The sequence below is a fragment of the Mus caroli genome, unplaced genomic scaffold, assembly GCF_978045245.1.
Source record: "Mus caroli unplaced genomic scaffold, Mus_caroli_1 scaffold_1, whole genome shotgun sequence".
NCBI lineage: Eukaryota > Metazoa > Chordata > Mammalia > Rodentia > Muridae > Mus > Mus caroli.
The window spans coordinates 76882297-76908044 of record NW_028227256.1 but is presented as its reverse complement, the minus strand read 5'-3'; the positions used below and the strand labels follow the sequence as shown (position 1 = coordinate 76908044).

Here is a 25748-nt window from a genome sequence, read left to right as displayed (position 1 = left end):
CCATGGTGCACCATCGAATTGAGTTGGTCTTCAGAGGCCTGGGTGCTTCTTTAATGCCTTGTTTGTATATTCAACACCTGGGTATCAATGTGCCATTCTGGATGCTAGCGTAGAGTGATAGACAGAGCACATGAAGGGATCAAGAGGAGACCAGGCCAATGTCTCATTTGGGAAGAACTTTAACATGGAAACCGGATGCTGAAAAGAGACTGGTGGGTTCAGTATGTATCTGGAGAAAGAAAGCCTGCTCCTGGCCAAGTAGTGCCTTACAGGCTACAAGACAAACTCCAGTTGCTAACAAGAGCATTGGAAAGCCATTGGAGACTTTGATGCAGATCCCAGGCACAATGTCATGGCCTGCTTTTCTTCTCAGTTGTCCAAGAGCAATGTGGGTGGTGATTTGGGTACAGGAAGTCAGTGCTCTCTTCCAGAGAAGTTGGTGGCTTAGACTGGGGACAAAGAGATGGGGAGGATATTTGAAATGCATTACAGGGCGAAAATGAATTTATTGCTGATTCTACTAGGATAAGGGAAAAAACAGTTGCCAGACCTTTGGCTTGTATTCTTGGGTGGTGTCTCAGTCAGGGTTTCTATTCCTGCACAAACATCATGACCAAGAAGCAAGTTGGGGAGGAAAGGATTTATTCAGCTTACACTTCCATACTGCTGTTCATCACCAAGGAAGTCAGGACTGGAACTCAAGCAGGTCAGGAAGCAGGAGCTGATGCAGAGGCCATGGAGGGATGTTCTTTACTGGCTTGCTTCCCCTGGCTTACTCAGCTTGCTCTCTTATAGAACCAAGACTACCAGCCCAGAGATGGCACCACCCACAAGGGGCCTTTCCCCCTTGATCACTAATTGAGAAAATGCCTTACAGTTTGATCTCATGGAGGCATTTCCTCAACTGAAGCTCCTTTCTCTGTGATAACTCCAGCTGTGTCAAGTTGACACACAATACCAGCCAGTACAGGTGGGGACTAGGTGATAGGTGATGCTGTTTATTAAGGTCTGGCAAATAGCAAATTTCCCCCTCCTGGGATTTCCGTGAAAATTGCTAAGGGGATATCTGTATGCAGGAACACTGTATTTTGGGATCTGCTTACAAACACTTAAGCCTCTTCACCCAGATTGCCTGTTGTTCCAGGGTCACCCTGCCAGGCTTTTTAGTGTGGTGCTATGTTATTTGTAGGCCCTCTCTTTGAGTAGTTGTCAAGCATTTCCTGTTTCATGTTATTCCACCCATCTAAACAAACAAAACAATTCTGAGAGTCAGCTTAAAACCAGACAGCCTCCATTAAATCTCAAGACCACTGAGACAGGGTTTGTCTGGCCCTACTACAGTAAAACCTTCAAAAATTGCTTGAATTTAATCGCACACTATTTCACTTTTGGGCTGGTAGGAAAACACTTCGTATTCATGTGCTTGGCAGCCTTGGTAAAAAAACACAAGGAAAATTGCCAGAGCCCACCTCCCGTTTCCCAAGCTGACCAGGTGCTCTGCAGTCATTTCTAACCCTGTCATGGGGACTGTCAATGGAGCAGCACAGCATGCTACTGTCCCAAGGAGGACAAAGGTCCTTATGTTATCTTCCTAGATTCAAAGTGCCCAGATTCAAGGGTCTTGTCATGTTATACCCTAGACCTTTGAATCCCTCCTGTATTGAAGAAATATAGGAAATATATCAGCAATGGTAAAGAAAGACCATGGTAAATAAATCAGGTGACTTCCTTTTTGTTTGAATCTTTTTATTTGAGGTTAAGGTTAAGGTTGAGGTGGTCTGTAGACCCTCAGAGAATGAGGTCATCATCTCTGTCTATGGTGGCAAACAGTGGTGATGGCAGAGGCCAACACTGATACAGACCTTAAGAACTACCCGTAAGCTCTTCAGCAGATGGCTTAGTGGTTAAGTGTATAGGTTGTTTTTCCTAGAGGACCTGGGTTCAATTCCCAGTGCACACAAAGTGACTTACAATCATCTTGTAACTCCAGTTCCAGAGGATTCAATGCTGCTTTTGGCCTCTGTGGGTACTAGACACCCAAGATACACCCAGACACAGATAAGCATGTTGGCAAAACACTCATATATACAAAATAAAAATAAATCCTAATTCTGTTCTTTTTTTTTTAAAGAGCTAACCTATGAACCCAAAACACATTGTGGTTTTTAATCACTACAATACCTCATGTACCTTTGCCAGATGTATACAAAGACAATACTTTGCATAACAATGAAGCAACCTTGCAACCAGCAAATTGACATGGATATATGCAGTCTACCAGTCATTCATATTGTAACAGTTTTCTTCTTGGTTTTTTTTACAGGTGTGTGTGTGTGTGTGTGTGCATGTGTGTATATGTGTGTGCAGGTATGTATATGTGCATGTATTTATATGTGTGCTTGCATGTATATGTGCATATGTGTATGTGTGCATGTGTGGGCATGTGTGTGGCCGTGTATATGTGATTTATGTGCATGTGTATTTGTGTGCATTTGTGTGTATTTGTGTGTATTTGTGTGTGTGTGTGTGTGTGTGCACGCGAGCGTGTGTGTAAAGCAGAGGTCAATCGCAGGTGTCACTCCTTAGGAGTTACTCAATTTGTGTTTTGAAACAGGGTCTTTTATTGGTTTGGGGCTCACACCATGAGCTAGGCTGACTAGTGGGCCAGTGAGCCACGGGGGTCTTTGCCTCCCTAACACTGTGTGACTGTCCACACCATCATACCCAGCTTTTGCACAGATGCTTAGGGATCAAACTCAGGTTGTCATGTTTGAGCACCCAATACTTTTACCAACTGAGCTATATCTCTAGCCTCTTTACAGGATCTTTTTTGAAGACCCAAAGGTTTGGAATATTATTATTATTAATTTTTCAGGTTATCAGTGTGGTGATTTGAATATGCTTGGCCCAGGGATTGGCACTATTAGGAGGTGTGGCCTTGTTGAAGTTAGGTGTGGCTTTGTTGGAAGAAGTGTGTTATTGTGGGGGTGGGATTTGACACCCTCCTCCTAGCTATACTCCAGACAGTCTGCCCCTGGCTTCCTTTCAGTGAAGATGCAGATCCCATGTCTCCTCCAGCACCATGTTTGCCTGCACACTGCCATGCTTCCTGCGATGATGATAATGGACTGAACCTCTGAACCTGTAAGCCAGCCCCAATTAAATGTTGTCCTGTATAAGAGTTGCCTTGGTCATGGTGTCTCTTCACAGAAACCCTAAGACCTTCTGTTTTCCCTCTTATTGTTAATGGATACTTTTAGTGTGAAATCTGAAAAAAGACTGGGATTTGGGGTCCTGCCGCTTACAATGTGCACAGGCTGGTGGCTGAGAAAAGGCGGTACTGGACTGTGGACAAATGCAGGCGAGGTTCTGTTATCTGCTCTCTGGCTTGGGCTTGCTACGTTGCCCATAAGATGCCTGCTTCGCAGGGTTTCCACTCAAGCGAATATCGCTTGTGCCTTGCAAAGACTGGAAGATGCGAATGGCCTGAAAAGAGAAAGACAGTGCTGAAAGTATCAAAGGCATTTTACTCTCTAGACCAAAGTCTTAACGAACAGCTTTCTCAATTCTCCCACTGCCCCTGGGCTAGTTACATACCGCTCATTCTCCAGTCTGTACTGAGGAGGATGGGGCTTTCTGCAGACAGCTTCTGGTCCCTCTCTGGGTGGGTGTACCTTGGCTTCCTTTGCTGTATAGCCTACTTGCTTTCAGCTCATTTGTACCAGAGATAGGTAGAAATGAATTTAAGTATAGCGTCGGTTAACATGATGGTTTAGTTAAAGTCTGTTTCTTCTCTAAAAGCAGGCCACTGCACCAACCTCAGTTCTGTTGACAGATTGGACTGGGCAGTTCCTGATTGTTGGAGGGCTTTGTGTGGCTACCAGTGTCCCCGACCTCTCCTGGGCAATGCCACAGCTCTTCCCTACCTACCTTTATACGTTTCCGAAGAGCACATATGTCTTTAGCAATGATGTCCAAGAGTCCAGACCACTTGGGTTGAGAACCTTGCAGGAGGATGCTAATTACCTTCATTTGATCAGCGATTTGGTATGCACATTGTGACAGCAACTACACCTTGTTAGTGCCATTATCACTTGATGATAAAGAGTACTCACACCATGGCCTGGTTCTTCTTTGGGAACCCAGCATGCTACCTTAGGATTTGAGGAATAGCGGCATGGACGGCTATACTTAATATCAAAAGATTCTTTTTTTTTTTTTTTCCCCGAGACAGTGTTTCTCTGTATAGCCCTGGCTGTCCTGGAGCTCACTTTGTAGACCAGGCTGGCCTCGAACTCAGAAATCCGCCTGCCTCTGCCTCCCGAGTGCTGGGATTAAAGGCATGTGCCACCACGCCTGGCTGTAAAACGATTCTTAATACTACCTGACTTTAGGGGAGCCAAGGAGCTTTAGCAGTGAAATGGAGCCCCAGCAGTCTGAATCCCTCTCTGCATGGTCGAATGTGGATTTCCTTGCTCACCACCCGCACTGACCGAAATAGGAGCATGAGGGCCTTCGGGTTCCTGCCTGATTAAAGCCCACATCCTCTAGTAGCACTCTCAAAGCTGAGCCTCACGGCCCAAACAAATTATCTCTGTGCAGATGTCACCTACCCACTCACTGGTCTCTCCTTCTGCCAAAGAAGGCATCCCACCCTATAATGATGGTTTTACACACACACACACACACACACACACACACACACACTTCACTTTTTAAGGTAATTTGGCTTGGGTCATCTGGAGACCTAATTCAGAACTTATTTGCCAAGTAGTCTGTCCTTCCTGGCTAACCAGAAGCAAAGTGGGGGTTGGGACTCCAAGTGGCTCAACTCTGCAGGTACTGGATAAAAGGGATTCAGAAATGCCAGGGACTAAATACAGAGATGTGAAACATAATGTAAGGGGTAGGGGTACAGGGGTTCCCAGTTTTTCTCTCCTTACTTGTCAGTTCTGATTTCTGAACTTGAACGATAGCATAGCATTGGTTTAGCAAAAAATGGTTCCCAAGGGACTGAGAGCTGAGAGTCAGTGAGCAGGAGGGTGGGCCAAGGGCAGAAGATGGGATGCCAGTTGGCTTCCTGCTGCTGCTCTTCGGTGAGTTTAAGGATATAACTGCCGGTGAGTCAGCCTGGTCTTACTGCCTCCCCATGCTTCTTGCTGGAAGCAGAAGCTCATTAGAATGCCTGTATCTTTGCTTCCAGCCTCAAAGTTCTTCCAGGGGCCGCAGCAAACTGGAGCTGACACATTGGATGGGGTGAACGATCAGGCTGAAGCTATAATTGCCGGTCATAAACCTCCCCTTCTAGGATGCACAGAAGTAATTGGCTGGATTCCTTTCTCTTCTACACAGGGAAGTTTCAGGTTAAAAATTCCAGAGAGAATCATGCTGTAAATTGGTGTCAGTACTGCATGGCTTTTGCCTATGATTCTCAATGATGGGAAGCCAGCAACATGGAGGATGATCTGGGCAGAATGGAAATGTGCATAGGTTTTCTTAGAGTCCTCAGGCATGAGTTATGGGAATTGACTTATACCCTAAGTGTTTATACCCCTAAGGAGCAGTCTCCACTAGACAGCATAGCATGGCTTACCCAAGTGAGACAACCAAAAGTGTTCCCAAATAACCCCTGAGGACAGAGTTGCCCCTACCCTGGATGGAAGCCACCACCCTAGAGTAACAAACATTATGTTCAGTTTAGCACTCTTGAACACTGTGGTCACTTGTTTGCTTGCTCCAAGTGTTTGGTGAGGTAAGCCCAGGTAGAGGAACACAGCGTTTCTTCTCTGTTTCCTCCACTGGCCTTTAAACTCGACCAGAGGAGTCAGTGTGGCATATTAGCCAATAGAGGGTTAAGTTGCATTTTCAATATAAAGTACCGTGTCTGGTGCTTAGTAGATGTCTTGTACGTTTAATCTGCTGTAACGAAATACCATTAACTGGCAAGCTTACAAACAACAAAATTATTCCTCATGGTCCAAGAGTCAGGGAAGTCTAAGGTTGAGACACTGGCATCTACAGTAGTTGGTAAAGGCTTGCTGCTTGCAGACAGTACCTTCTAGTTTTCTCATGCATCAATCAGGGCTAGCTCTCTCTAATGATGACGATGACGATAATGATAGAGACAGCATCTCCCTATATATCCCTGGGTGGCCTGGATTCACTATGTAGATGAGGCTGGCCTTGAATTCATTAGAGATGTTTCTCCCCCAGGAGTGCTGGGATTAAAGGTATGTACTACCATGTCCAGCAAGAATCAACTTCTGAAAACATCACATGGCCCAGTTAGGACTTCAATAAGTGAATTTGGGGAAGATAAACTATTCAGACTGTAGTAATATGCATCCAGTTAATGATGGCTATTATTCTCAAGTACTTAAAGAGTGTGTTGTATAGATTTTAAGCAAGTTAGAAGTGGGCAGAAGAATTTAATTGCCGCCATCACATAAAATAGGAACAGAACCGTTAACTTCTATTGAATTACAATTTGTTTCATAAACATGTATTGAATTCCTTCTATAATCCAGGTACTATACTAAACATATGACATAAGATATTAATAAGTAATTATCTCTGCCTTTAAATGTCTGATAGGGAGTTATAGAGACAAATAGATCAAGTTGCTCATCAGAGTAGATGAGCCTCTATTGACAGAAGAACATGGGCAGCCTGTAACATTCACCTGGGAATATGAGAAAGGAGCTGGCTGTGTTGTGTGTCCACAGTTTTCCTTTTCCCGTCGATATCTCCTCGTTATTACAGTGTTCGTGCTCTTCTGACTTAGGTACCGTTCCTGTGCTCGGCAGCTTTCTCTGTTCACTTTGCATCCAGCCTTCACCTTTCGGCTGATGTAGAATCCCAGCTCCTGTCATGTGTGCTTTTATAAGCAGGGGGAGTAAAAAAGACCCTGTTTTAAGTGTTTAAGTGCGCTGTTTCTTTTCTGAAACTTTTCAAAATACATAACAATATGCAGAGAAATGTCATCGAAAACAGTTGTATAGTGCTAAGTCAGCAATGTCCGTTAGTCTTGTTGCACGTAGGTATAACTTTTGCATAGTTGCTTATATGGAAAATAATTTGGGTTGTCAATTGATGTATGTCTGTTCCGGCACAAGGGAGGCAGAGACACGGGATTGAGCATTTTGAATCCAGCTTGAGCTGTTATACCAAAAGTGTCTCAGCTACAAAAATAAATAGCGCCCAAACTAGCCAAAACCAATTACTGCTGATATATGACTGTTTTGTTTTCTTCACAGTGAGTGACACTGTGGAGTGGGTGTCATTAACTACCACTCAGTGTTGGGTGGCTTAGGTTGTGCTCTCCCAGAAGCAACAAGGTGATTCGGTAAGGAAGCACCTCCCAAACAAACCCAGCAGCGGAGTGGGAAGAGGGGGGATTAGAAAAGGAAGACGCTAAGCAAGAGATGTATCTGGGCCAAGTCCCACTACAGAGCTTACGGGCGTTTCAGAGTCATTTACAGCAAGACCAGGAGTCAATGGCTATTAGCCTTCTGGGAGGAAATAGTGTCTGTAAACACTTAAGGCCCACTAAGCAAAGTGGGCTTCGCTTCCCGCTGGCAGGTGTCCAAAGGTAGCAGGTGCAAACAGTTAGCAACAGAGCACACAAAAGCTAGAGGGCAAGTATGCCGAGCTGCTAAAAGGCTACCCACAGTGCTGCTTCCATTGGAGATTTAGGTTGCAATTAGAATCGCCGCCAGTGTGGCGAGCTACTTATTGCGATGACTTTGCTTCTAGACATAATCAGTTTTAGACCCAGATCTTTTATTCTCTTACAGTGGGTTGATGGAGTTTCCTGTTTAACAAGTATATGGGTTTGTTTTTTGGTTTTGGTTTTGGTTTTTTTTTTTTTAAAGAAACGTCTTTATTTCAGAAATATTTTTTCAGTCACTTTGTTCTTCAAAACCTTGGCCTTCGTGGTTTGCCAGCATCAGTTTAAAGAGTGCTGGTCGTTCATCGGTAAGTGGAGGACCCACAGACAGTGCCAGTGTTATTTCAAGGGATCGGTGAAGTTATGGTCTGGCTTTGAATACAGACTGAATAAACAACGTCTCAACAAGAGATAAAAGAGGGGACTGAGAGGGATGTATTTTAGGCTCAGCCAGGCACTGGCCACCCAATCTAATGACCTAAGTTCAACCCAGAACCACATGGATGAAGGAAAAAAATGATTGCCATAAATTTCCCTCTGATCTCCATGAATGTCATGGCACGTTCTCCTCCCACAAATAATTGAAATGTAAAAATAGTTTTTACAATGGATGTTAATTATGTTATAATAAAAATGATTTGCATTTTTATTGAAATATTTGTGAATTCATGATTATTTTGTATCTTCCAAAGAATATCTGTTACACTTTTCTTTCTTCTTTCTTTCTTTCTTTTCTTCTTTTTTTTAATTATTAGATATTTTCTTCATTTACATTTCAAATGCTATCCCGAAAGTCCCATATACCCTCCCCTCCACCCTGCTCCCCAACCTACACATTCCCGCTTCTTGGCCCTGGCATTCCCCTGTACTGGGGCATATGATCTTCCCAAGACCAAGAGCCTCTCCTCCCAATGATGGCCTACTAGGCCATCTTCTGCTACATATGCAGCTAGAGACACATGCTCAGGGGGGTACTGGTTAGTTCATATTGTTGTTCCTCCTATAGGGTTGCAGACCCCTTCAGCTCCTTGGGTACTTTCTCTAGCTCCTCCATTGGGGGCCCTATGTTCAATCCAATAGATAACTGTGAGCATCCACTTCTGTATTTGCCAGGCACCAGCATAGCCTATGTTCATAGCAACCTTATTTATAATAGCCAGAAGGTGGAAAGAACCCAGATGTCCCTCAACAGAAGAATGGATACAGAAAATGTGGTACATTTACACAATGGAGTACTACTCAGCTATTAAGAACAATGAATTTTTGAAATTCCTAGGCAAATGGATGGATCTGGAGGGTATCATCCTGAGTGAGGTAACCCAATCACAAAAGAACTCACATGATATGCACTCACTGATAAGTGGATATTAGCCCAGAAATTTGGAATACCCAAGATATGATTTGCAAAACACATGAAACTCAAGAACAAAGACCAAAGTGTGGATACTTTGTTCCTCCTTAGAATAGGGAACAAAATACCCATGGAGGGAGTTACAGAGACAAAGACTGGAGCTATGATGGAAGGAAGGGACTATCCAGAGACTGCCCCACCCTGGGGATCCATCCCATAAACAGCCACCAAACCCAGACACTATTGCATATGCCAGCAATAAAGACTGTGAGTCACTGGTCTGTATCACTATAGTCCTGGACCTTCTCTTGGATGCCAGATGAGGAAATTACCCATCTAAAGCATTATAGATTTAATGGCCAAAGTCTGCACACTTAAAGGCATATCTTACCATTATGAGTGTGTTTCTTTTGCGAGGATTGAGGGGGTGGAGAATATACACCACCTTTATCATCCCACCACTAACAACCACTGTTTTCTTTTTTTATACCTCATACCCAAATATGTCTTGCCACTCTATTTCTTCTGCTAAACCATCCAAGGAAACTGGGAAGGAAGGCACACACCAGAGGAGAAAGCAAGCTTCATGAAGAGGCTCATTCACTCTGCATCCCCTGGTGAGGGCACAGACGTTGGATTTGAGCCCTCAGCAAATTATTCCAAAAACTTGAAGGAAATAGGGGGAAAGAGTGTTCCTGAACAAGTATTTTTGGAAGTACACAGCAGACAAATCCCCAACTATCCTTTTCTTTAGCTTCTCCCTCTTCCCAAAGGAAAGTTTCAGAATGAAATATGTACAGGTAAAAGGCGCTGGGTGTCAGAGTCCACCTTATATATCCTCCTTATTTAAGCCATCGTTTCTGTTCATTTCAGTGGTTGAAAGGTGTCTATCCTAAGCATTTTTACGTCAGTTCTTGACCCAATTGGTTGAACATACATGCATACCTGTTGGATTCTGGTTAAAAGGTATGAAGAAACTTTATAGTTTCTTTATAGTGACCTGGAAAAGCATTTTAAAGCCACAGCAGCTCCAGCTGACATCTCTGGTTTGTTCCTCCCTGAATTGTAAAGATGCTGACTCATATGGCCTGCTGGGGACTTATCAGAGATGTATGCTATGGTGTGCTCTGGCTTGCTCCATCTTCTGGTTCAGCTATCTTAAGAGAATGTGATCTTATTTGTACAACAAAGACAGAGCCTGGGGGCATATGATTTCAGGAATGACTTACAATGGTTTTAAATCTCACTTCCATGGAACCATATTCAAGGCTGGCCTCTCCTTGGCTTCATAATCTTAGCTCCAGTTACTTGTGGATAAACAGTTTCCCCTGCTTAAATCTTCACAGCCTGACTCCTAGAGGGTACCTGTTGTGAAACACTCTGGAGAGTTTGTTTGAAACAGTTTTCTACTGACAAAAATATTACTGGGAAATACATGGCCCAACGGCTTGAGCGTCACAGACCCGTGTAAGTTTTAATGTTTCCTTTGAGGAACTGTCCTCAACGGAAGCTGTAGGGAGCTGGGATCCTTCTCATGCAGGGTAGTTTGCAGGTGTGTTCTTTTTTTTTTTTTTTTTTTTTTTGGTTTTTCGAGACAGGGTTTTTCTGTATAGCCCTGGCTGTCCTGGAACTCACTTTGTAGACCAGGCTGGCCTCGAACTCAGAAATCCGCCTGCCTCTGCCTCCCGAGTGCTGGGATTAAAGGCGTGCGCCACCACGCCCGGCTGCAGGTGTGTTCTTACTGATCATGCCACCTTCAGAAGAATGCGGACAGAGACAATCAATGAGGGAGCATCTAGGTTTGAAGAACTAAGATCCTAGAAACAGAGACCAGAAGAACCGCAGAGCTTTCCCAGTTGGTTGGTTGTCAGGCTGAGAAGTAGTTATGGAGAGATACAGTGCTGGGGGGGCTGGGGTGTGTGTGACACAACATAACCTTCCTTGCGGTACTGTCAGTTGCTCATTCCAGGTGTGTGGCATTGTTGTGACCCTTCTTTTTATGATAGGAAGAATTCAGGAAACTCTGATTTTACCCATCAGTGCTGTATTTTGGTCAGTCTTACCAGTTTTTAATGTCAGCTGACTTCTTATATTGGCCTCAGCCATTGAGCCTCCTATGGCTTTCTTAGCCCTGGGAAGCAAGACAATTCATGTGCAAGCAAGTTTTAGATACACCCCAGAGAACAACATAAATAAATGTGGGCGCTTCATTGTCTCTGTCTCCCAATATTGCTATCATTTATGGGATTTATGAAATGCGATCTCTTAGGTCCAGTTCTTCCTGCCAGCCCCAGACTCCCAGAAATAAGACTGAGACCTGAAATATCTTTACAAATACCTTGACCATGTAGCTAAGCTCTACTCTGACTAGATCATAACTTAAAATAACCCAAGACTTTGAACCTACATTCTGCCACTCCACTACATGTGCCCAGGTACCATGTGTCCATCTTGTCACATCTCCCCTGGCCAACTTCCTTTGCTTGGCTCTATCCCAGAATCTGGTTTGCCTCCTGGATGTCCCACCTTCTGTTCTACCCTTTCTTATAGGCCATAAGTTTTTTAATTGACAATTAATGCATCCATAGAATACACAAGATATTTGCTCTACAATCTGTAAATACTGTTTTACTCTAAAAAGAGCCAGAGAAATGACTGACTGTATGAACCCAAGGAACAGAAGACAAGGAAGCTGAGGACACTATGCCATCAAATTGGATGTTTCAAGGATCAACTTGAAGTGACTTATTTTGAGTCTCAACAAGAATTAATATTTACAGTGGATCAAGCCCCTAGAAGATGTTGAAAAATATGAGTTTGTAATGACAGGAAAACAAAACAATACTCTAGTGAACTCAGAATTTTCTCACAAAGTCTTTTTGAAAATGAGAACTCTTCTGCACATTTGTCCCAGCTTTAACACCACATACACACAAGCTCAGAGTAGTCAGCTATGCAGGTTTTCTTTTTATTTATATTCCTACCAGTGAATGGAGGAAACTTAATTATTACAGCATGTACCATGTTGCATCCCCTAATAAAAAAGGTACCTGGGCAACAATCATGAAACAAAAGCAAAGAGAGCAGTTGATCAGTCTCCTTACCCTACTACTTTGGACAACACGATTACAAAGTGGTCTTACAGCTAGAGAAAGTATCCAAGGAGCTAAAGGGATCTGCAACCCTATAGGTGCAACAACATTATGAACTAACCAGTACCCTGGCTGGAGCTCTTGACTCTAGCTGCATATGTATCAAAAGATGGCCTAATCGGCCATCACTGGAAAGAGAGGCCCATTGGACATGCAAACTTTATATGCCCCAGTACAGGGGAACGCCAGGGCCAAAAAGTGGGAGTGGGTGAGTAGGGGAGTGGCGGGGAGGGTATGGGGGACTTTTGGGATAGCATTGGAAATGTAATTGAGGAAAATACCTAATAAAAAATATTAAAAAAAAAAAAAAAAAAAAAGAACAAAGTGGTCTTACCCAAAGAATGAATTGAGCTGCTTAGCCTCTAGATTGGAGGTGGGGGGTGGGGGGTGGGGTGGGCGTTTGACAGCCTTCCAGGCAGAAATTTTTCTCTTCTTCACACCATACTGTCTCTGCTGTCAACAACCCTGTTCTGACTCTATCCATTTTACATACGACAGAGGAATGCAGTTACCAAATTCCCGTGGCATTAGAACCAAAGCTAAAGATAAAGCATCTTAAGAATTTGTGTTGTTGATGTTCTTAAAAAGCAAGAGGGTTATTGACTTGTAATGGCTAGAGCTTATGACTACCTTGATTCATATAAAATTCAAAATATAATAGAATACAATCAGGACCGTGTGAACACTTGATAATTGACATATTGAAGAGTTACTGACTTTTGCTAGGTGATAATGATATTGTGAATTTATATCCTAATTAGGATATATATTAGAATGATTCTGAGTGCTGTTATATGTTTATAGTTTGCTTCAGCATAATATTTGTCTTTCAAGAGATAAGCCATGAATTGGTCATTATCATTATTAAATGTCAAATACTGTTGACTTACATTTTTCCATGTATTTTATGTGTTTTTGAAATTTTCCATAATACAGTATGTATACGTCTGTGTGTGTGTGTGTGTGTGTGTGTGTGTGTGTGTGTGTGTGTGTGTTGTGTGTGTGCATGCATTCACATGTAGTTTATTATTGTTAGCTCTTCCAGCGTATGTTAGCAAGTGGTGGAGGATAGACTACTGTTCTTTCTTTAGACACTCTTGGGTCCCCCAGAGCAGAGAAGCAACAAAGTCTTAGAGCCTGTAGATCTCTGTCATGTTCTCTTCACACTAGTCCATTTCCATAAACCTGCTATATTAAGTAGAACACATGGACATGGTATTTATCATCTGCTTGTGCTGTAGAGAAGGTATGTTTTATATAAAAATAGCTTGTTAAGTAGAAAACAAGTGCCACTGTTTGCAGGGCTAGCTCATATTCTCTTATTTAGTAGGTCAGCAATGAGGCTGTCTAGGGCTCTGTTTCCAGGTCCCTATGCATCGCAGGCTAGGGGTAGACAGCAGCTTCTCAGGCAGAAGGCAGTGAGGGCTGCAGAAATCAAGGCATATGACCAGGCCCCAGAGGGGCAGCCCTGAAACAAGACATTTGTGGTGAGACTGGGGCCCCAGCAGAACCAGCCCTCTCTTTTTTCACATTTCCTGTAACTCTAAATCCAGACTTGAATGTGCTGTCTCCTGAATTTTAGTTTCCTAAAATATTTTGGAAATTCTACACTTCAAACCAAGCTCTGAGCAGTGGGATTACCCTCACTTCTGCCTCTGATTTAGTGCATACCCATGATACAGCTCTAAATAGACCCTGTGGGCCCCAGGACTCTAAAGGCCGCTGGTTCTTTTTTTTCTATGAGCTTCCTGTCTAGTGGGAAGGAGGTGGGATAATTTGAAAAGAAGCCAAATGAGAGATGCAGAGAGGGGGTGAAGAAGGCATCAGAGGCAATCAGGGAAGGCTTAAAACACTGTCTGGAAGAGTTGAAAGAGCTCTGCTCGTCTCAAACTGAACAACAGAAAAGTAAAGGGAAGCCCAGGGCCATTAAGAGCCCCCAAAGAGGAGAACTGGGAAACTGATGGTCTCTATAGCCCACCGATGGAGGATCCCATCCCACCCCCCTAGGTCAAAGGAGTGCCATGACCAATCAGACGGAAATGTGGGAGCGAGCCGCCGAAAGCTTGAGAGTGAAATGAGCAGAAATTTCAGCTCTGCCTGTGTAGAAGTAACAGTTGAAGCCATAGGGTCTATGGCATGCTTTTCCCTCTCGTCTGCCATGGGCAAGTGACACATTTTCAAGTATGCATTTTGAGTCTGGCATTTGCAAAGCTAGCAGCCCATTATTTACCACACTAAGCCATGCTTAACACTCAGAGCACTACCCAATTTCTTCAGGAACATTCCCCTCACTGGGAAGGGAGAAAGCCTTGGAGCAGGAGAAAGCCAGCATTCGGAAGGCTGTGCCTGTGGCAGCAGCTTTATTGGTAGGCATATGATCTCCCTCAGGGATGGCCTAAAGCACGTGAATTGCTTTTTATTGTTGTAAAAACGTTATTCGAGAAATTGAGACAGTCGAGAACAGATTTATGAACTTTGTATCCACAGTTCCCGGTACATTTGGGCCACACACTTAGTCTTTCTCTCATACTAAAGTTTGAAGAGTGATTTCTTTTAAAAGTGAAAGTAAGCAGGAAGTTGCTGCGTTCTTCCATGGCTGGGCTCTCCCTGATCTTGAGACGAAGCCTTTTAAAACTTGCCACACTTATTTCGTGTTAACTGGCATCTCTGAGCATATGAGTATCATTTGTTATTAGCACTTATGCAAGCCTGGAGTGAGTTATGGATCCATCTCTCTCCTCCAGGCTCATGAACTTAGACGTGTGTACAAGCCAAGTGAGTTTATATTTGAGAAAATTTGGCCAAGCAGAAGTAGGCCTAGAACATCCATCAATAACAGCCCTGATCCCAAGTTTCACACAGCCTGGAAACTGCCCAGTGTGCATTTAAGAAGCCGAATGTGGACATCTCTCAAAAACTTCCCCCATCAAAGAAACCAAGAAAAACACCCCCAGTATAATGAAACTGTTCTTAAAAAGAAAAAAAAGTCATAACTGAGCAAAGTTCTGGTAACTAGAGTAACTTTGTTTGGGAGACTGTGCATGCTGATGCCAAGATATTGGGGCTCTTAAGATTTTTACTTCCATTTGTCCTCCTCAGCACCCGCCCATCCCCCACCCCCTCAGCTTTCAGCTACCAGTGACAAAAACAACATGTCCTTTTGTGCCTTTTGGGTGTACAAACTCAACCATTTATTCAAACATTCCCTGACCCAACAGAGTTTCTTAGGAGTCAGTAATGGAAATTGACGAGGTTGGCGGATACAAGGATTCTACACATTCTCTGTATCTGCGATTCGTTTGTGGTATGTCAAGTTTCAGAAAGGAAACTCGACCCCCACGGGGAGAAAGTGAAGAAGGAAAATCTGGGCTAGCTTGTAGGAGCAGTGAGCAAAGCTCCCATGGTCACTGCTTGGAAGCCCTCCAAGGTCCAACAGGCTCCAGGAAACTCGAGCAATTGTCATGGTATTAGAACCGGTCCAAGGTGCCAGAGTCAAAATACGGCCACCACTGACCACAGTAGAGGGCTACGTGGGAGTGTATGTAGGTCACTTACAGATTGTGAATTCAGACAGGCTGAGTTTATACAATTATTTTTACAACTAAGCTCTGGAGAAGCCCCAACTGTTGAGAACTTTTAGAAGGGACCTATTTCACAACGTGTAAGAAAATTACAACATGTGCCTGAATGGTACATCCTTAGTGGCTTATTACATATTGATAGCCAGGTGGGGGGGTTCTGTTTGTGCTGACGTTCCTGGCCCCACCTAGATGATGGCATTTCCTCGGACAAATTTTGGAGTTCACTGGGACGCTCATGACTCAATACAAGCATTTCCTCAACCATATTCAGTCAACGCTGGTTTGATGCAATGAAAAATAATAAAATTCAGAATTGCTCTCCTCGTCCCTGGGGCTTAAGCCCACAAGTGGTTTTTGAGGGTCAGCCACGCATAGTGTGGGAGATTCCCAAAACATGGAAAGGAAGGCAGGAAGAAGCAGTTTACCCAGCCCCGCCCACAGTCTTTCTTTTCCCACAAGGTCACTGATTTCCACTCACTCCTGGTCACCTGACTCTTCAATGACTTCCCTCTGTAACCTACTACAGGTGACAAGGGGATCAAAGTAGCTCCCAGGGAGAGTTGTGCCTTGGTAAAACCTCAGGCCTCTAAAGTAGAGAGCAAATTAGCAACATCACAAATTCTGCCTTTGTTTTCACTAAGTGCTGCTGTGGAGTTCTAACTTAATGGGAGCATTTGCTTTCCCATAAATACACATAAACTCCTGCCTCCTGTCGTAGGCAGAGAAAGCCCTGTCAGTGGCAATCAAGGACTGAAGCATATTTAAAAGCAAACAGCCATAATTGAAGTTCTCAGTGGAAAGCAATGCCATCCGCACCGTTTATGGATTTACCAATTGTTCTGCCCTGTTGTAGCTTTAAAGCTACCACCAAAATTTGTTTTAATTAACAGGCCACTGTGTGTGGTACAGTGAAAGAATCAAGTCTGTGTGGTCCTAAGAAAATCCCCTCTGTTTAAAACTCTCCACATGGTCTCCTGTGACCCTTGCTGTGGGTCTACCTTGGCGTCTGTCACACGGCCCAACTATTCCTCCAAGCCCTTTGTGCTGCTGTCCTTTCGCTTGGCTCTCCCTGCCCTCGTCCATGCATGGCTGGTTCTTTTCTCAATCTTCAGTTGTCCTCGACTGTGTTCCTTCCGCAGAGGTGGCATTCCCTATGACGAGACCCTCCCCTGGCCCTTCTTTTACCCACATCACTTTGCTTTATGACCCTGGCTTTTTGTCTTCTCTGAAGTTACCTAATAGCTTTCTGGCTTATTTTCTCCATGTCCCTCTAGAAGGACAGGCTGAGAAAGACCAGGGTCATACCCATCAGATTTACAGTTGTCTGCCTACTACTTAGAAAAGAGCTTGGCATATAGAAGACCCTTGAAAATAATGCTTTATATGATTGACAGTTTCAAGAATTACATAATGGTTTATAGCGTGATGTCTAGTTCATACTAAGGATCTAGCAGATGGAAGTTGACTTCTTTCCAGCCCTGTCTGTCTAACCCCTATGCATTAGAGGCTAACTTAGCACAACATTCTGTTATCGTGAGCACAGGAAATGAGATCTACTTGAGCACAGTGTACTCATCCTTTGTGTTTGCAAAAGAGTGATATAGTTCTGATTTTTTTTTTTAGGCTGTCCTTGTTGGAAGGAACCATGAATTGGCATTGTCCTTTCTTCATCTTGACCACAGTGACCTTATCCTCTGTGTACTCCCAGTTCAACTCTCTGTCGCTGGAGGAACTAGGCTCCGACACAGGGATCCAGGTCTTCAATCAGATCATCAAGTCACGGCCTCATGAGAACATTGTTGTCTCCCCACATGGGATCGCGTCCGTCTTGGGCATGCTGCAGCTCGGGGCTGACGGCAAGACAAAGAAGCAGCTCTCCACGGTGATGCGATATAATGTAAACGGTGTGTGTGTGTTCTCCTTCATCAGTGAGGCCTTGCCCGCAATCCTGCAGGCGAAGGGTCATGGCTTGGTCTCTGCCTAATCAGAGAAGCAGGGCAGCCAAGAGACATCATACTTTGCCATCTGGAACATGAGGCCAGGGTCTTCTAGAGGGAACATAGCATGCCCGACATTAGGAGCTACTCTTTAGGTTCTGTAGCTGTTGGGCTTTGTGTTCTCTGTCTATCAACACTAATGCTTTCTCTCTTAAGGAAAATCTTTTGTGTTATAGGCATCCTTATAAAACAGGTCCACACTAGAGACTGGCTATGTGGAACCCTTATGATGGTGGAGCTGCTCTGGATTGATAGGGATGGGGGTGAAGTGAGTCTACAGGAGTGATATATGTGCCCAGAACTGTGCGAGCACCAAGTGTGAATGAAAACTGAGTCATATCAGAATGAACTCTGTAGAACTGTACCCATGACTACTTCCCAATACAGTCACCACGCCACTCAGTAAAACTAGATGGAAGGCACAGGGAATGTCCCTTTAATTTATAAAAGTTCATTAATTTTTGTGGGGTTGGTATGAGTAAGTTCACGTGTGTATGTATCTGGGTGAGGAAGTGTGTGGAGACTAGAAGTGCATGTTGGGTGTCTCCTTCTGTCATGCTTCTTATTGGTCTCTCACTGAAGCTGAAATTTACCAAGTGAGCAAGACTAGCGGGCCAATGAGCCCTGGAGATCCACCTACCTATGCTTCCCCAATGCTAGGATCATAGAATAGACATATACCACCACACAGGCAGGTTTTATATAGATGCTAGGGATCTGAACTTCTGTGGCAAGCATGGAAAGGCATTCCTGCCTTGACTGAGGCATCTGCCCAAACCACCTTGTCTGCTGATCTAAAGCTAGTTAGAAATCAGAAGTGAAAAGCTAAATGACCTAGAAAGAAAATAAGAAAGGAAGAAAGAAAAGAACAGAAGGCACTAAGGCCCAGGCACTGGACATTGGTAACTAACATATGCTTGTAATCATAGCACTTGGGAAGCCAGACAGGAGGATCAAGAAAGAGTTCAAGACCAGTCTGGCTCTATAGCAACCCTGTGTCAGAACGTTGAAATGAACCTGGAGATGTAGCTCAGTGCCAGGGGGCTTGCCTTACATGTACAAAGCCCTGTGTTTGGTATTTAGTTCCACAAAAGGACAAACAAACAAAAACAAAAACAAACAAACAAACAAAAAAACAACCAATAACAGATGCAGGTAAGGCCCGGTGAGAGAGGCTCAGTGTTATTGAAAGGCAAAACTTGTTTTGAATTGTCTTTTCAGCCATAGGAACCTGTGTGTGCAGGTAGGATTTCCCTGTAGGGTTAGCTCACTAATGTTGTGTCCCTTTCCATAGCCCTGGCACCCGAGAGAACGGGACTGTTTCTGAGCTCATCTTTGCTGTCACACACACTGAGCGTGAATGAGGCAGGCGCCAGTTACCTCACTGAAAAGTGAAGGCGCCTTCTCACCACGTTCTCCCTCCCTTCTCTAGTGATGATATTCTAGGACTCTTGACTGCATTGGCATTGACTCTTGCTGCCAAGAGTGCTAGTTCAGTGGTGGAGGAACGCCTTTCCTTGGCTCTAGCTGCTCCCACTTTCTTTGTGTTTCAGTGGAACCCACACCAGGCCTAGTGGTGCCCTCTGTTGGCAGTATAAACTTGGCCTGCTTCTGCAGGCTGCCTACCTGTTAGAGGTAAGGAAAGGCTGAATTCTTCGGCCATGATGTCCTGTCCCTGTAAGTTCAGAGTTCTGGTGATTTATCCCGCCTTTATGACTCACTGCTTAAATTTATGGCTGCTCTTGCTGCCATCCAGGGCCTGTCAGCCAGCACAGTTCCAAAATAGCAACTGGCGGGTGTTGCATCTCATTTTGTTTTGTTCAGGTTTAGTTTGGTTCCAATGCTGATACACCATGATTTTAGATCTATGCCTTCCTTGATGTTGGCCTGTTTACTACCAGTCCACCTCCACCTTTCCTCCCTCCAGAACCGCCAACAGTCGGATGTAGAATGTGATGTCAGGGTTCATATATACTTAAACATGTCGGAGGCTATTTTTGGAGCGCAGACTGAGGATTTGCTGTAGCTGATGTTCACCGAGGCAGGAAGAAGTGAGACTATTTGGAGTGTGTATGAGGATGTGGAAGACGATCTTTTCCCTTGAGAAGTGCATTAGTTAGTCTTACTTATTGCTGGAACAAAAGTATCTGGACGAAGGCAAGATTGAGCTCAGTTCCCAGTTTGGAGAGAAAAGGAGAGCAGGAACTGGAGGCTGCTGGTCATGTAGCCCCAGTCAGGAAGTAAAAAACAAGTGCCTGGTACCCAGGTGCCGGCTCAGGAGATGGTACCTCTTGGTGCAGAGATCTCCCGGGTGTCGCCTGAGTTTTACCACCTCAGTTAACCCAGTCTGGAAACTCTTCTACAAGCATGCCTAGAAGTTTGAACTCTTCCATGGTCCTAGATCCTGCCAAGTTGGCAGTTGGTTATCACAAGGAGGAACTGTACTTGTAGAGAGAGTAAAGCCAAAAGTGCCAGGGTTGGCACATGGCTTTAAAGGTGTTTTTTGACACCCTATTCCCTCCTTCCCCACAAAGCTTGTTGTTCTCTGTAAAAATGGTTTCCCCATAGCATGTTGTGAAGGTGAGTGAAGGTTCTGAAGCCCCACCCACCCACGATGTAAAGTCCTCCTTGTAGACCAGGGCATGTCGTGGCCCTGGCATTCGTGAAAGCTGAGGAAGATGCGTTTTCAGAATGACAAAGCAACCCTGAAGCATCATCAAGGTGACTGTGACAGGAATTTTAAGGACACTATAATTTTGAAAAACCCCCGGATGATTAGTGCGGTCCTGTAATCCGGCTCCCTGTGGAAACCCGTCTCATCCTTATGACATATTTTTTTTCTCTCTTTTTCATGCCCCCAAACTAAATGGAGCATGAATGAATGGCTCCTGTAAAATAAAGCTTATGCTGCCATAAAATTAATTTCTCTGCTTTCCAAGCTCAATATCAAGTAAAAACCACAGTGTTCTGCTTGGAAGCACATGACAATTTGTAATAGTCTTCCTAATGCTTATTTTATTCATTTTCTTTTCTCCAAATAGAAAAAAAAAATCACATTGTTAAATCCTTGGCAAGAAAAGGAAATAGTGCTTAAGGATATTAGGCAAGGGAGCTGGATGAGGATGCTTCTGACCACTCATGTCTCCCATGGCCAGAGTTCAGTTTTTTCATGCCAGTCCCAGAGGAGACCAGCATTCATGCTGATCACAAGAGGAACGTACCATGCCTGCTGGGTTCAGGAACAATTGTCTTAAAAGAAATTGTGTGGTTTATTTTCACACTATCCATGCTTCCAGAGACAGAGGCCCATTACAAAGCAAATTTAGCCTCTCATAACTCCTGTTTGGTTGTTCTTTACACGCCATGGTTCAAATGATACGGGGGTTTTTTGGAGTGTGCATATGTGTGTTATGTCTACTTGTATGTATGAGTTTAAGAGCACATGTACATCTGTGTGAAGATTGAAAGCAGATATCAAGTTTTTTCCTTGATTGCCCCCAACCTTAAGGTTTTAGGCAGGGTCTCTGTCTTAGTTAGGGTTTTACTGCTGTGAACAGACACTATGACCAAGGCAAGTCTTATAAAGGACAACATTTAACTGGGGCTGGCTTATAGGTTCAGAGGTTCAATCCATTATCATCAAGGCAGGAACCTGGCAGCATCCAAGCAGGCATAGGACAGAAAGGAGCTGAGAGCTCTGCATTTTCACCTGAAGGCGCTAGCAGAATACTGACTTCCAGGCACCTAGGATGAGGGTCTTAAAGCCCACGCCCACAGTGACACACCTACTCCAACAAGGCCACACCTATTCCAGTAGGACCACACCTTCTAATAGTGCTACTCCCTGGGCCAAGCATGGAAAAACCATCACAGTCTCTCCCTTGAGTTCACCAAATTGGCTTGTCTAGCTAGCCAGTGCTATTTGATGAATCTCCCATCTCCACCTCTTTCTGAAGGCTGGAATTTTAGGTGGGCTGCCATGCCTGCCCAGCATTTATGTGGGTGCTGGGAATCTATCTGAATGCCAGTCCTTATAGATTATGGAACAAGCACATGACTACTGAACCATCTCCATAGTCTCGTTATTTGAACAGGGTCCTACTATGTAGCCTCAGATAACCTCAAGTTTAACTCATGACAATCCCCTTGTCTCAGCTTCCCAACTCCTAGGATTATAAGTATGACCCACTCTGCCCAACAAGAGGATGTTTTTTTTAATATGTACATTCTCATAATTCTGATTTCTCCTTCAGGAGTTGGTAAAGTGCTGAAGAAGATCAACAAGGCTATTGTCTCCAAGAAGAATAAAGACATTGTGACCGTGGCCAATGCTGTGTTTCTCAGGAATGGCTTTAAAATGGAAGTGCCTTTTGCACTAAGGAACAAAGACGTGTTTCAGTGTGAAGTGCAGAATGTGAACTTCCAGGACCCAGCCTCTGCCTCTGAGTCCATCAATTTTTGGGTCAAAAATGAGACCAGGGGTGAGTGGTTCTCCTATTCTGTGTGGGTTCACTCTTGGTGAACGAGAGGGTAGGACATGGAAATTCTGGCTGTAGTTCTCAAGACCAGAGGTTGTTCCACCAAGAACTACCTGGATTTCCGCATTCTCCATGGGCCAGGGTGAGTCGGCCTGCCTTCCCATGGCTACCACTGGTCACTGGTAGGGTTTTCCTCCTGCAGGGTAGACAGCAGAAAAGAACACTGCCCTCCACATCTCTCCTCAGACTGCCATGCCCGCCCCCTAAGCCCTCACCCACAGGCTTGTGTCTGTTTGGCTGGTTTCCTTGCTTGGGTTGCCTGGTTTTTCACCTAGTGTTTCCTTGCCCTGGAGCATCCCTCTCATGCTTTGGTTTTGGCTTTATTTTTCTCATAACCCCAGTCTCACCTGCCATTGCCCAGCTGTGGGTGCCCTTCACTGGTTCCGTTTGGCCTGTGATTTCACCGTTTTGACCCCCCCCCCCCCATTATGGCGTTTTTTAACCTCACATGATGACTGCTTGTTAGAGATGTCTCTTCTCATTAAATGGAGGAGTTTGCCAGTATTTGGTGTTCCTAACCTACTAACCTGTAGGCCAGAAGTCTCAGAGACTTTCAGGAGGAGTATGGAGCCTACCACAACCAAACAAGGCTGTGCTGCTCTTGTTTCTATGATATACTATCCCGGCAGAAAGCTGTTTTGGGAGGAAAGGGTTTAGTTTAGCTCACAATTCCAGATCATAGACCATCATGGCAGGGAAGTCTGGCCAACGTCTAAACTAACTACTCATAGCATGTCCCTACTCATGAGCAGAGAGAAATAAATGCAAGCTCGGTTCTCAGCTCTCCCTGCTCCCACACAGTCCCCATAAAACCAGGAAACGGTGCTGTTCATTTTCATGTTGGATCTTCCTGCTTCAATTAAAACTGTCAATAAGTAAAAGACAATACTTTACTAATTCATTCTTCCCAGATGATTCTGGGTTCTGTTCGGGTGACAGTCAGACTAACCCTAAGAATCACTAAGATTGGAAATGTACTCTTTTGGTAAACCCTGCCCGTTGGGATCAAGCTTCTTATGACCTTAGATTACCCAGAGGTACATTTGAGAATACAGTTCCTGGGGCTGGAGAGATGGCTCAGCAGTTAAGAGCACTGGCTGTTCTTCCAGAGGTCCAAAGTTCAATTCCCAGCAACTACAAGGTGGCTCATAAACATCTATAATGAGATCTGATGCCCTTTTCTGGCTGCAGGTATACCTGCAGATAGAGCACTCATGTACATTAAAATAAATAGGAAAGTATTTTTTAAAAATGAATAGTTACAACAGTTCTCTAACTCCCTGGCTTACTGGGGAAGAATTTCTGAGGGATGAGCAGGGTACCTCCAGTCAGGCTCCACCACCCATCATCACACATGTACACATGTGAAAATGTGATCACCTCAGAGGAGCTCATGAAGAGGGAGAAGAAAGATGTACAGGGAGTGGAGGAGAACCAGTGGCTTTCTCAATTGCTGTATGATCTGGAGTCCACTCCCAAAACCATGCTGCAATCGGGAGACCGTGTATGTCTCGGGTTGATTTTAGGCTGCTGGATCCTGCATTTCTGGTGGTTGCAGTCAGCAATAGATACACACAAAAGTGACTCTTGGTCCTGATGATGGCTATGCGATGTCATGTCATTGCACTCTATGCCTTCTTTAACCGTAAAAAGGTAACAGTACATCATGTTGGTGTACCATTTGATGGAGCCCCTGACCCCTGAGGTGCTGGGAACCTCAAGCAGGGTTTCTCAGCTCCATCAGACCCAGCTCCCTCTGTTAGTTTGTTCATTTGTTTATTGGCAGGGCTCCTGATGGAACATAGGACTTTGCACCAAGCTAAACAAGCCCTCAACCAATTAGCTACATTCTTAGCCTTCAAACCCCCTCCTTCTAGCTTGAGACAAAATTCATAGATAATATCTATTATCTATAGATTATCTATTAGATATTAGATATGATAATATCTATAGGTATTATCTATAGGTATTACCTATAGATATTATCATAGATAATATATAATCTATAGATTATTTTTAAAAATTAATATCATGGCAGCCACAGGAATTTATAGTTGTGGTTAAATAGCTATAACTTTGAGTCCAACTACATGTGAATCCATGATACATGTTTTTCCTTTAGGTATCTTTTGCCAAATTCTGTAGGATGAGTGTGAACTGGCATTATTCAAGTAAGTCAGGTGTGTTATGCCATGACCCGAGGAGCCATAAGGTGTCACCATTGCTGGTGACATTTTTTTAAAAATTAGGCAAACCAAGAGACTTTTTCTGGATCTCACTGTTAGGTATAAGCCCAACCAGGCTGTTTCTGAGACTTTTCTGCTACAATAACTAGCAGAACTCTCTTTCACCTCTTGTCATTAGCAATTATCATGACATAATTGGAAATCAGTGAGCCACATGGGGCTTCTCGAAGAGGGTGACTCCCAGATCTTACTGCCACCTGTCATCACCGCCTGATGCAACTTGTAAACATCACGGCGCAGAATTCCTGGTGAACTTCCAAACGGGTCCCACAGCAATCAAAATGGAAATAGTTAAAAGTAGAAGCTGAAAAAGATGGCTCAGCACCTAGGAGCACTTGCTGCTCCTGCAGAGGACCAGAGTTCGGTTCCCAGCAACCGTGTTGGGTGGCTTACAACCACCTGTGAATTCAGGACCAGAGGAATCCCAACAACCCACTACCATGGGTACCTACACTCGTGTGCTCATATCCATACAGAGACATACACATAAAGACATAGTTAAAAGTAGTGAAAATATATCTTTTTTTTTAAGTGAGGCACACCTCATTGTGTGGGACTGTTTTGAACACCACAGAACATGTGGCATGCCTGACCACTGCCAGCTCAACCAAAACACCCCCACAGATCCCCAGACAAACAGCCCCTGCCCCCAAATTGCTAAGCTCCTCTGGAGAGATGAGCTTCCCACAGAAAGAGCTAGCGCCAGGGTCCTCTGCTCACCCTGTGACAGGGCTGACTCGGGGTCCATGACAGCCTCAGTTTCTCCCTGATACAGAGGCTTCTCTCATCCTCCCATCACAGACACCCCAAGCCCACCATGCTTGCAGCAGCCTGGAATGCTTACCATCCTGATTCCCTGTGGAGCTCCGGCACAGTTGTGTGTCACCACACAAGAGGCACAGAAGCTTCAGGCTTCGTAAGAATACCAGCAGATGTTGGTACCAGGGCAGGGGAAGTTTCTTCACCTAGAACTTGTTCTTCTGTCTCAGGCTGACTTTGAACTCAGAGATCTGCTTGGCTTTATCTCCTGGGATTAAAGGTGTGTCCCACCATGCCTGGATCCTAACTCAGCTGGGTAGGATCTTGCCCCAAAGTCCCACTCCCTTAATTTGTTATCTCCTTGAACACAGGATTCAACTCCATTTCACTTCCTGGTAACCCTTTAATACTTGAACTATGTTTTATATTTTTCCTTTCTCAGCTTGCTACACTTG

At 44.3% G+C, this 25748-nt stretch overlaps 1 protein-coding gene across 1 annotated transcript in view; it reads left to right on the top strand.

Annotated features, from left to right (window-relative positions):
* Window positions 1-25748, top strand: part of Serpine2 (serpin family E member 2) — a 62827-nt gene that overhangs the window by 18392 nt on the left and 18687 nt on the right. Inside the window, exons 2-3 of the mRNA XM_021172390.3 lie at window positions 17377-17657; window positions 22004-22231. Coding sequence (XP_021028049.1) covers window positions 17399-17657; window positions 22004-22231 — 487 coding nt within the window. The 5' untranslated portion in view covers window positions 17377-17398. The remainder of the gene's footprint in view (window positions 1-17376; window positions 17658-22003; window positions 22232-25748) is intronic.